Genomic DNA, 13,141 nt, shown 5'->3' with positions numbered 1-13,141 from the left:
AAAGGACAGGGGCTTATTATTTTCTAAGTATAGACAACATCGATAAAGTTGTATCAAGAACACGATGTTATTCACTTAAAATCATTTAATATTAGTACATTTAAGCACGCAACGAACAATTTGATAACGGGAAAGGAAACGTGTTTGCCCGATGTGAAAATTATTTGTCTGGAAAAATTACCACAGATTATACTACCTAAAATCGATATTAGAGTGTAATACGATTTGAATTTATTCGTATCAACATTAAATGTAATTAATTTATTATAAAGCTTATAATATGACTAGTTTAGAGGATGGCGATAAGGACGGTCGCACACAGCGATTCAACTAAAAGATATTAAATTATTTTAATTATGTAGTAATTTTGAAGGAATATACTGCGAGGCACGTTGGAGCATTCATAACTTGCCATTTAAGGTTTCACGCAAAGGGAAATAGCATTGAAATCACACAATAGTTTCAAACTTTATGATTCATATTTATTTAAAATATGAATTATATTTAATAATATGAAGAAAAGTAGCTTAATATTGACATCCAAAAATAGAATACAACAATAACAATTAATATTAATTTCGATAATATCATTAGAATTATCGTTTCAAAGGATTGTAAATATTTAAAATATACACAGAATAAACTTTAAAAATCAAATTAACGAATATACGTAATAAGTTAAATTATCGAATATCCGATAAAGTATTAAAAATAACATTTTATTCAAAGCTCGATGTATCATTCACGTACAATTACAACAAATCAGATTAATTATGTTTACAATGATGCTAAAACTAATTCTAAAAGAATACTACGAAAATCAATTTCTAAATGTCGGGTACTTTTCATCCTCTAAACTTAGTTCGAGATCGATTTCTAATAAGTCCTTAGCTATCTAAAATGTATGTAATTAGTTTTAAGAAACGCCTAGAAACTTCGACTGACCGCAGCAATTTTAATTCATTTAGGGAAACGCACAAAAAACCGCAGTACCAAACAAAATTTAGCATTAAGGCTTATTTTGCATTCAATCTTAAAGTGGAAAGTGATCTGAATTATATAAAAAAATGTATATTTGACGTAGAACTTTACTAAAATGTTCTTGTGGTACATACTTTTAAGTTTTATTGAAAATTAACAGAATCATAACTTACACAATATTTATAAACGAAGAAGAAGAAACATATAATGTTATCTCATATCTAACATATAATGTTATGTAATTCATGATACATGGTGCCATAACTAAATAAATAAACTTTTTGTTCATTTTGTTGTTTTAAAAAAAATTCTGCAGGTATAAGAATTAAGAATTCAACATCTCAACAAATCTGACTATCACACGAGTCAGGACTTCAAAAATATAGTGTATTTGAACTAATGCGAACGTTGTATTGTTAATTTTCTATTTTGTATTAAAATACGCTGCGTTCAGTCATTCTTCTATAAAATTGATTAATATTCACGCTATTAGTACACTACGAAGAATATTGTATGAAGATAAAGAGTATTATAATAAAATTTTTTTTTTTACTGAAACTACAAAATATTTTCCTCTAAACACTACCAACCTACTTCAATTCTAATATAATAACAGCAAGAAGTTAAAATGTTCATTTAATCTAATTGATACGACGTCTATCGCCGAGAGTACTAAAATTTCGTCTGTACTACGATTTTCAATAAATATGCAAATTACATTATGAGTGGAGTTGCTTTAGTCTGCAAGGATTTTACGGCTTTATGATCTTCGCCGTATAATCGTTTTATCAAAACGTAGGAGAGCTCGCCGCGCTTCATAGTTAGGCTCGAATTATAATATTTTGCTACACAAACTGACTTGCTCGTGTACTGTGGCTTGACGTCTATTTTTAAGTTGCATCAACAATATTATAGTTAAAACAATCTTGTAAATTTTCTATCAAATTACGTGAGTCACTCGGATGTTTTTATTTGCCCTTTTTATCGTATGGGAACAAATAGAAGCGAATATCATTTAAAGAAGAACTTTCGTATTGCAACGACACTGTATTTGGTCATAAAAATACTATGAATTATTCACGTCGGTGGACATAATTTTGTATTTACTCTGTGAATTATATTTATTTGCAAGTTAAAGTAGACATTTTAGAAGTTTCTATCGATTCGATGTTATTATGGTTTTCAAATCATATATTGATTTTAGTTTACTACGGTATTGAAAATCTTTAATTTAAATTATTTGTTTAAAATTAATGTTAGATAGATTTTCCGTGTTAACGATATTCAGAGTTTCAAATTTGGTTCACGTTGCTAGATTCAGCTTGGTTCAATACCGGAAAGCTCCTATTCAAGAGCATTCGCCCCGACCAAGAAAAAGTGGAAAGCCAAAGCTTAGTGGCGTAATTATGGCGAAGCGGAGGTCGCCCAAACGGAGACAGTAGACAAATAATGAGAAGAGTATTTGTGCAGCTGTGCCTTGCGAGCGAGCGTTCCCTTACGCGGCTTTACAGGCCCATCGAAAGGTTTATTCTGTTCCCTAACAATGTTTATCACGGGGGCGCGCAATAATCTCTCGAAGAAAAAAAAAACCAACCACAGGAAAATTAGCATTCTAATCCCATTTGGCGGGAGCGGTCGTACTATTTTTAATTAGACGAAAGACTTTTTCGTCCGCATCGAGATTTACATAGAGTCACCACAAAAAAGTACGACGCTTTTTTAGTACTTTAGTTTGAATCTCTTCAAATCTTATTAAAGCTTTTCTTGTTAATGAGAAAAGCTAAGGTGGAATTCGAGACATTAACACGAGAATACGAGTGAGCCAAGTTCCGGAGTCGAGTTTGGCAGCGGGACGAATACGAATTCTATATTTGCGCTGATGTTTGTTTGCTCAACGCGTAGCATTTGAGCATTGTTAGGGTGAAACGTTTGTAAACGGAGCAAAGCGCTCCGAATTGGCTGAATTTTTCCAACGACATTCTCGGTGTAAACAGTCAATAAATAGCATTTTCACAAAATATATCTGTTTTGTAACAAACGAAATGACGGATTTATCTAGATGGTTCAGTCATTGTTAGAGGTGTTGGCTTGTTAGTAAAGTTGTTAGTGAAAGTTTACACGAACTTTTGCTCGTACAAGTTAGAAGCAATGGGAAGTTAGGACACAGTCACCACAGCGGATTACGTTTATTAGCGTATATTAAATTAGGTTGTATAGTATAAGTGACAAGCGTGTCAGTCGACAGGCAAATTAATAGCGATTGACAGAGACACAACGTGTAGGTTAGTGGAATGCATAGTCTTTGGCGCGAGTTCACAGATGCATGGCGTGTACATTGTAAACCCCGCTGAGCTCGAGCGGGTGGTATGGCAGAAGGGTCGCCAGGTGGTGGTAATGATTGCCGGATAGTTGGTGGTGCAAGCTCGCCAGGGGATTACCTGCTGGGTACGGCAGCCCGAAGCTAGGATAGCCCGAATAGCTACGTCCAGCCGCGTAGGCGGCGTATGCTGCGGGAAAACCTGGACAACAAAAAAACAAAATCATTCAAACAACGCATACGATTTTACTATAGCTTACACAATAATAGTTATGATACAGTTTGTTTCACTCATATTTCATTTCATTATCAATATGAAATTTAACATGCTTTATATTATGCAGCGACACAAAATTAATCGTGTAGTTAGTTTTCATTTATTTTAAATGAAGTAATTGCTGGAAGAAACGGCAAATTCACGGTTCTTCGGTTAAGCGTAACGCTATTTCTCGTATCGACCTGATTAAATATTGCAAAGCATCGCCTATTGTAATTTCAGTTATTAGTGCAGTTCAGTCTTTAGCTAATACTTGTCTATAATGCTGCTACTGTTAAAGTTGAATCACACACCACTCTTACCATATTAGAAATATAATAGAAAAACTACTTCAAACACGACTAGGTGATTTTATTATCTGACAAAATGAAATTATTCACTCTCTATTTATTTTGTTAGTTAATGGAGGTAGTTAAAAATGTTAAATGCATAAATGGGACCGCTCACGTCGGCTGATACAATCACTGTACGTCTATTTATTGCCAATCAAAATAGTGTATCTGTCAGGCGACGCGATCCATCACGCGGCAGATGGAAGGATCCTATGATACGACGAGACTTTACCCATCACACATCCGACACCTAGCATTCAATGTGAATTAGTAAGTTAATTGGTTATGATACTCAAGGGGATCCGGTGATGATTAGCACAGTAAACATTCATTTACCGGTCCAAGGAACATGTTAACTGACAGATGCAATATATGAAGTGACTTTCGAATAAAAGTAAAAACGACTTACCGTCAGGAAGAGCACCCAATGACCACATGAAATCTAGAAATGTAAAAACATTTGCATAAATCGATCTATCCTTACACATTACAATTTATGTTGTGTTTATATGTCAATGTTTGAAACAACGTGCGCTGAGACACTATTTTGCTTGGCGAAATTTTGAATTTTACAGAGTAGGTACAAGTGTAGTGAATTATGTTTAGTGAGCTTATAAATATCTAAGTGACGAGTTCAACAAATCTAAATCTACTATCAAACAATTTCTAATATTTAAGATTATTTAGGGGTATGTTAGTTTATAATTTTAAAATTAATGTCAAGTTTACTCAACATGTTAATCTATTCTAAACTTGTTAGTCTAACGCTAAACATGTTAAACAAACAGACATTGTTCAAGATTTTAGAAATGACATTTATTACTCTAGAGTCTACGGAACTACTTAAACAGTTAATAAATACAATTATTTCTATTCATTAGACAACGAGAGCTACTCCTCGAGATACACATGGATGATTCAAAAAACCTTTTTTTACTGTTAATGAAAAATAGTTAAGTACGGTAAATATGAAAATTGTTTGACTATATACTAACAGAGAACATTGTGTGCCTTACTTTGTTACTTTATCATAAATAAATACAGAGGTGAAGCGTTACAAATAACAATATAAATAACCTATTTGAACTATTAAAATACATAAATATATACATATGTATAAACAGTAAGTTTCGTTCCTACTTAAAAAAATTACAAAAAATGTGAACATTTTATCTAAAAAAACTTTCTAGTGTTTTCTTTATATAATACGTTTAAAAGACATCCACAGATATTAAGTCGATACCTCTTTCCTTCCTCTGACAATATTTTTGAAAAGCCGACATCAAGCTGTGAAGCTAATCATTATAAAAATTCTAAAAGTAATAATAAAATTTATCCTAAAGTCGAAGAGTTTAATCTCTTTACAAAAGCTAATGCTTGTTTGCTATGAATTCAGTTTATCAATGGATGGACGTGGCAAAACTGGCAAGAATCAGCCGAACCGCGAGGCTCCTTTAATCATAATATCTTACTTTAAACTATTTAGAATGAGGCAAATATCATTATCAGGCTATGTTGTTTCTATCTAAGTATGTAAAACTTGAAACTGAAAGAAGCATCTTCTAACTGGTAGAAAAATATCGTTATCTATCAACCTTAGTAAATCGATTCCAGTTTGCGCTCTACTGTTCGTTGTAAAATGTAAATATTATTAAGATTTCGTTTCTATTGTATTTCTAATTTTCGGATAAATTTTTAGAAAATCTGCTATCTAGCCTGTAACTAATGGTAATTACTAAAAATAAGACACTTCGTTGATCATTAATATTTTTTCTTAGTACCTAAACGAATAGACTTAAAATACTCTGTAGTGGTTGAAGAGAGCAGGAATGTAAGAAAAATAGGAATGGATAGGAAAGTGCGGAAGGGAATGCAGTGCGAAAGAAAAAACTGCAATAGTTTGTCATTCAATAAGGATGATGTGGATGTTGTTGGAAAAGAATCGCGGATCAGAGGGGCAGCGGAGTGGGTAAAGTTGCGTGGGTCAAGGGAGAGTACAAAGTGGGAATATCAAGTGCGTGTGCACCGAGTAGTTCAGATACAGAGTATGCTAGTGGTGGTATGGCTAGAGGCGCGAGCGCGGGTCTGGGGGTTCGTGGCGTGGGTCGGAAAGCCGCAAGGGCTCGGCGGTAGGCTGCAGCTTGAGCCCCCGCGCCCGCGCTCGCCACTAACAACTGCGTTGGCGCGTGGACGGGATACGGCGCGTATCGTACTCCGCCGACGGGGACGCCGCTACCTAACAACTCACCGTACGCGCCGCGACCGGCAGCTCTCGTCTTCGCCAGGTTTGCTGGGAGCATAACTTCTTTAGGCTGAGCTTTTTTACATTCCACCTGAAACAATTTCATTTCATTCAATTCGTTGACAAAATATAACGGATAATTAACATTACTAGTGGTCCCGCAGTAGTCGAAATTGGATTATAATTGAAATTATGAGTTTGAACATTATTATGGCTCTATTGTCAAAGACTTCTACAGATGTCACCAAGACTACACTATAGACAAATAATATTAAAGATAAACAATATTAACCTATTCTCAATTTGACCACAAACTTTAAGCAATAACAAAAGTTTGACAATTGCGGATAAAAAGTTAAATATGTGTGTGTGTCAAATACATAGTAGTGTGTGTAATGTTTTTTTTATTGATTTAATGTATTTTTTATGCACAATTTACAAAAATATTAACATTCTACACTCCTTCTCTATAGTCTCTATGAGTGTGGGAAATTTCATACTCCTCCGTCCGTGCAATTTTCGTAAAAATGGGTACAAAGTTTTTGCTTCACGTATTAATATATAGATACAAAGTTTATTTCCAGTATAATTGGATTTACGATTACGTTTTGTGTTTCATATTTCCTAAGAACATGAGCTATGTCAAGCGTGAAAACCAGTGAAATTCAATCTTGTCTCGGGACTAAATATGAGACTTCGTTATAACAATATGCTCAATTTAAGTCAAAATTGAAGTATGCAGGTCTGAGCAAATACCCTTTCAGGTTCGACTTGTGAAATTATGGAATAAAGGAGGCAATGGAATCGTTCGACAATCAGTTTCGTTTCACGGTTCCGGTCGCAAATTGAATTTTAATGTGCTTTGGTGAGTTAAAGGGCTTCTTGTTCAAAACTAATCGTAATATTTCTCCAGGCTTCAACTGATTGTTAATTATTTATTATAAAGTAGCAGATCCGGCAGACTTCATAGTGCCTCAATCGATAAATAAAAGACAAAAGGAATCCGTCCGACGGGGGGACATCAAAGCGAAAACAAAATTGTTATTTTTATTTAATTCCGAGCATTTTCATATTTATATACCTTTTAATCCTCTGGACTTCCACAAATAATTTAAGACCAAAATTAGCCAAATCGGTCTAGCCGTTCTCGAGTTTTTGCGAACAGCAATTTATTTTTATTTATTATAAATAAATAAATAAAGTTTTCAGTAATATGTTATTACTAATTTAGAATTCGTAGTTAATAATTGATTTCATAGTTGGATTAAAAAATCGGATGTTTTGACATTGTTTACTTTTTTCAGTCGTATAACTACCTAATAAAATCAGCAAGTAATAATATTTGACACTTGATATATCTAGCCTCGAACTAATCCCTGTTCCGTGCCACCGACTACGAACGTAAATTAATGTACCTCATAATTAAACCCTACATTTAATCGATCCATTAAGTAATTTTAACGAACAGTATGACTCTCTTCAGAGCTTATATCTTCCCTCTCCCCAATTGGGGTGGCCAGGAGGCAAATATAAATTACCCAATCTACGCTTACCCAAAACTCGAGCAATAGAATTTTCGCGGTCTTTAAGAAAAATATGTAGGCTTATTTAAAATCCACTTGGATGGATACTTTAAGACGATGCTCAAATTAATCTAGAAGATTCCTTGAAATAAATTATTCCTTAGGTGATTGATAGTGTCACAAAATCATTGTTTTAAATCAACGCTAATTTAATTTATTTCATATTTGTTATAGCCTTACATGCTCATATTAATAAAAAAAAAGAGTTCCATAGTATTGTAAAAAACACGAAGTGACACTTCGAAAGGAATATTAGTAATATATTTTTTTAATAGATCATAATTGCCGGCCTTTTGTATACTTTACTTTATATGTAAAATACTACGTGTTACTTTAGTAAGTATATGTGTTACTTTAGTAAAATTAAAGATATATCTGTGTTGTGTTTTTTTTAAAATTAAAATGAAATCGTAAAAATCGTTCTAATCAGATTTGTAACTGGCAAAACCAAAATAAGTTATGTTTTTTAAAATCTATTCATCATTATACCTGAGACAAACGTGCAAAGCACTTAAACTTAAATTTAAAAGTGTGCATAATCACTACGTGTCCCCGTTAGCACATAAAGCCGGGTCCACATTTGTCATGCGGACGTCACACGGCGACAAATGAAGGCTTTGCTATGGCGTTCGCGCACTTTGTGCACTTTACCAAAGTTTCTGCCTCGTTGTGAAACTACGTGCTTTCGCATTAACGTAGTGTGGAGTGAGTGAGTTTTTAAGGTGTTGAGTGTCTCCCAAGTTTCATACCTAGATACCGGATATTTAATTCTTAAGAAAAATACTTTTTGTATCCGATAGCAAAAAGATGTTTGCCACTGGATAAAATTCTTCCTTCTTGGATAATGAAAAAAAAAAGATAAATTTTGTCTGTTACCAATTATTATGTAATATGTTGTTACGTAGTTAAGTTTCGTTTTTTAGATACATATTTACGTTACATTGGGACCTTTGTTAAATAGTAGACATAAAATTTTAACAAGCACAATGATCTATCAAATCCAATGAAGCTTTAAAAATGCACAAGTATAACGAGGTAGCGTCTGTGTTATTGCTTACTACAATAGTGTTAACAATATCTGAACCCATAGATACAACCGGGAAACGTCAACAAGGTTATTTTTTCTGAAGTTGTGCCCATAACAATAGTGACTAGCGAAAATGTCCGTGTTGCATTGAACTATTATTGCAACACCTTTAGACCGAATCGTGTCATTGGTTGGCAGCAGAAGCAGAGAGAGTCGGTGCGAACTCCGATGGCCTCGTAAAAGCTCCACCAGCAGTGAAAAGAGAATGCGATTTATGGATTATTTAAGCTACTGATTGACTTATAAATAATATTGAAGTAAGAACTCCTTTGTCAGGAGATGACATGGAAGCAACATTAAACAGAGAAAAACACGTATCTGAAGCCGATACCTTTGAGAGCTTAATGTCTATTCAAAACTGATGAAAATAATGAAAAATATGTATGAAAACATGACTGAGACTGAATAAACTAAAAATGGATTATGGATTACAAAAAAAATCATTGCAACTCCAGTGTACTATTTTCATATTTGTTAGTTTTTTTATTATAGTTAAAACTGATTTAGCATCGTTGGGATTTGGAAACCTGTGAAAATGGCTTGTGATTTGCATACATGTTTTTGTCATTTTTTATTTGCGAAATAAGAAAAAAAGCCTCTTTTAAAACCAGTATTTAATCAAATCGAAATACATGAAGAAAATTCAGGGAGGGGTTCGGTCGTTAATTGATGTCGCGTCGCAGCCAAACGGAGTGGGGAAACAAAAGCTCACAAACAATTCACATCGGAGTTCGCAATCCCGATCAAGCATTCGTGATCGCGACGCAGTTTAATGACACGAAAAATAACAAAGGTAAATTGTATTTAGCCCCCGGTAGGCTGGCGCTCCCTCCGACCCTATCGATCGCTATTGAATGTTCGACGAACGCGCTAAGATCTTCAGCTTAACTGGGCCGGCGTAACGCTACCTCATCGCACCCATGCTTCGAACTCCACTTCTTACGCTGTCGATGTATGGAAAATTTAATTGTTTCGCGAGAGAACACCGCGTTTTACACTCCACCACTTCGGCCCACGGTTTGCACGTTAAGGTGAATTAATACGAACTTGAAAGGAGTCATTAAATTTTCACTCGATTGATTTTGAGTGAAACCTTTTAAGGTAAAACAGTAATGTCAATAAATTCGAGGCAGAAGAATTGTGTCTGCCTTTTAGGATCTCGATTCTGTATTTTATTTGAATGTAAAGCATTTGGACAGCTTTTAACGAATGATGAGGCTCATTGAAAGCTTTCACGTTGTATTTTCAAATAACATTAAATAAATCACGACTGAGTACGTTACAATATTCAATTACAGTGTTCAATTTATGTTTGTACTTTTAGTAATATAAACATTTTCGTCAGTGATTGTACATAATTTCAATTGGATATACAAAATATATCATTATTTATTATGTGTATACAAGTATACATATAATGACATATAAAGAGACATATAAATGTTTTTCTGCTGATGTTTGACTTAAGATTATTTATTTTTAGATGTCTTTGAATGGTACAGTGCAGTTGGGTGACATTAACTGAATTTTATTTCTATATTTCGTGCAAGATACTTGTAGCGGTCTTCGGGGCAATACGCCAAATATACTATTTCTTGCCAAACAGCATAACAATTTGTTCTGTACGTAAACGAATATAAATTGTTGGATGCTGAACTAAACTGAGGGGTTTTGATCTTTGATGGTCTTCTAAACATAAAAAGAAAAAGGCATCTCACTTTCGATAAACGCCAATGATATAAAACGTGAAGAAAGTACAAGCTAAGCGACTTTGTGCGATAGTAAACACGGTGCGGGCGTAACATACGTAAAAGATAAACGGAGACGACAGGGGGAAGGGCCCAAAGGGAGAGGAGTCAGATAAGTTTATCAGGGCAACCTCTCGCCTCGGTATTGACAGAGCATCATCGCTTGCCTGGCCCTGATTGCCGCTATGCGGAAGTCTGCAAAGAGCACCGTATGGTAGGTGAGAGCATTGAATTTCATATAAAAACCTTGCTGTAAAAATCTTAAGGCCAACTGCTTAAGTTTTTTTTTTTTTATGGCTTAGTTCGGTGGACGAGCTCACAGCCCACCTGGTGTTAAGTGGTTCCTGGAGCCCATAGACATCGCCATAACGTAAATGCGCCACCCACCTTGAGAATAAGTTCTAAGGTCTCAAGTATAGTTACAACGGCTGCCCCACCCTTCAAACCGAAACGCGTAACTTTGCGTTTTTAAACGCATTACATTTATTAAGTGTGTTTGTACGGAAAAAGAAGCCGCGTTTTCTGTTCATTACATTGATGAAAATAGGAAAATATTCACGCAGCGGATGCGTGCTCAACTTAAGCACGTAAATACTAAAGAAAATTTGATGTCTTATATAAAAATCGTATTGCGAACGTACGTCGTTACGTCAAGGAGATGAGTCACAAATCTTGCGCTCAACAGGTCACGGATAATGAAATACTCTTCCGCGCCCCGGGAGCTCTCTCCATATTTACGTAACTGTTGTTCGAAGGAATAAGATAAGCGAGAGTCAACGTTTTTTCCTCGAATTTCGACGCACTTACTCAAAAACGTTGCGTTATTTATTTAGACAGCAACGCGAAGACCGAGCCACGATGGATAGGACGTGTTGGATTCAATTCCAAAATTTATCTTAGACTCGAATCTTATGATACTTATGTCCCTGTACATTTTTCATAGCTGTAGTCTACTTATTTATTTTTATTCAATTCCAAAATTTATCTTAGACTCGAATCTTATGATACTTATGTCCCTGTACATCTTTCACAGCTGTAGTCTACTTATTTATTTTCATTCAATTCCAAAATTTATCTTAGACTCGAATCTTATGATATTTATGTCCCTGTACATCTTTCACAGCTGTAGTCTACTTATTTATTTTCATTCAATTCCAAAATTTATCTTAGACTCGAATCTTATGATACTTATGTCCCTGTACATCTTTCACAGCTGTAGTCTACTTATTTATTTTCATTCAATTCCAAAATTTATCTTAGACTCGAATCTTATGATACTTATGTCCCTGTACATCTTTCACAGCTGTAGTCTACTTATTTATTTTCATTCAATTCCAAAATTTATCTTAGACTCGAATCTTATGATATTTATGTCCCTGTACATCTTTCACAGCTGTAGTCTACTTATTTATTTCCATTCAATTCCAAAATTTATCTTAGACTCGAATCTTATGATACTTATGTCCTTGTACATCTTTCACAGCTGTAGTCTACTTATTTATTTTCATTCAATTCCAAAATTTATCTTAGACTCGAATCTTATGATACTTATGTCCCTGTACATTTTTTATAGCTGTAGTCTACTTATTTATTTTCCTGTCTAAGTTTTAACCCTGTAATTCCATCATAGAAACTGATGATGAGGCATAAGCACGAGTGGGCACTTACGCTTTTGCCTATTTCTATCTGGAAGTATTGTATTTTGAATGGTATGGAAACTTTCATGTAATCGTTTCAATAAAAAACTTTGCATTTTTTTTATATTGCTTAGATGGGTGGACGAGCTCACAGCCCGCCTGGTGTTAAGTGGTTACTGGAGCACATAGACATCTACAACGTAAATGCGCCACCAACCTTGAGATATAAGTTCTAAGGTCTCAAGTATAGTTACAACGGCTGCCCTACCCTTCAAACCGAAACGCATTACTGCTTCACGGCAGAAATAGGCAGGGCGGTGGTACTTACCCGCGCGGACTCACAATAGGTCCTGCCACTAGTAACTAAAAAACTATGCGTACTTTAAACTATGCGTTCGAATAATGATCATGCGCAGATCAGATAAGAGTGAAACTTCTTACCCAATAAAGTAATAATTGGTATGAACGCGGTACAAATACCTTTCGAGACATACAGCCATAGAAGACTTGGTAGATGCTTGATCGATATTCATGAAAAAAATATTTGGGTTCTCGACATAATTCATTTCGTATTCCATTGAATCACGTTAAAATAACCCCCTCACTAAGGCAACATTACATAGACATATTTACATTTAAGTGGTTAAATAAGAATGCAGGAAATACTCGTGACATGTTTGATGTTGAATTTTAAATAGCGCACGGCGTCATAGAAATGGTGGTGTACATTAAATATTAAGGTGCGGCATCGGTGCGACGCGTGCAACATTCATTGCGCCGCGAAGTCCAACAAACGCCCGCGGCTATTTCTGGTTAGATCGATCACGCTGAACGGATTTTTTTATAATTTATTATTGCAAGGAAGCACACGCTTGAATTGACATAACTTTGATTTGTTATTCTATTTTGTTTTCTTCGATACGCTTAGAAAATAATC

The 13,141-nt window shown here is 34.7% G+C and overlaps 1 protein-coding gene across 8 annotated transcripts in view; it reads right to left on the bottom strand.

The window, feature by feature from the left end:
- Window positions 1–13,141, bottom strand: part of Rbp6 (RNA-binding protein 6) — a 564,515-nt gene that overhangs the window by 16,446 nt on the left and 534,928 nt on the right. For 5 of the 8 annotated variants that reach the window (XM_089730414.1, XM_028174639.2, XM_028174637.2 and 2 more), the window contains 3 exons: window positions 6,156–6,240; window positions 4,317–4,349; window positions 3,420–3,500 (listed from right to left, as the gene is read on the bottom strand). In XM_089730414.1, the coding sequence (XP_089586540.1) occupies window positions 3,420–3,500; window positions 4,317–4,349; window positions 6,156–6,240 (199 nt within the window). The remainder of the gene's footprint in view (window positions 1–3,419; window positions 3,501–4,316; window positions 4,350–6,155; window positions 6,241–13,141) is intronic. The other 3 variants (XM_089730415.1, XM_028174640.2, XM_028174638.2) reach the window with 1 other exon arrangement.

The sequence above is a fragment of the Bombyx mandarina genome, chromosome 10 (genome assembly GCF_030267445.1).
Source record: "Bombyx mandarina strain Sakado chromosome 10, ASM3026744v2".
Taxonomy (NCBI): Eukaryota; Metazoa; Arthropoda; class Insecta; order Lepidoptera; family Bombycidae; genus Bombyx; species Bombyx mandarina.
The sequence above is the reverse complement of the archived record's forward strand: the minus strand, read 5'-3'. Positions and strand labels throughout refer to the sequence as shown.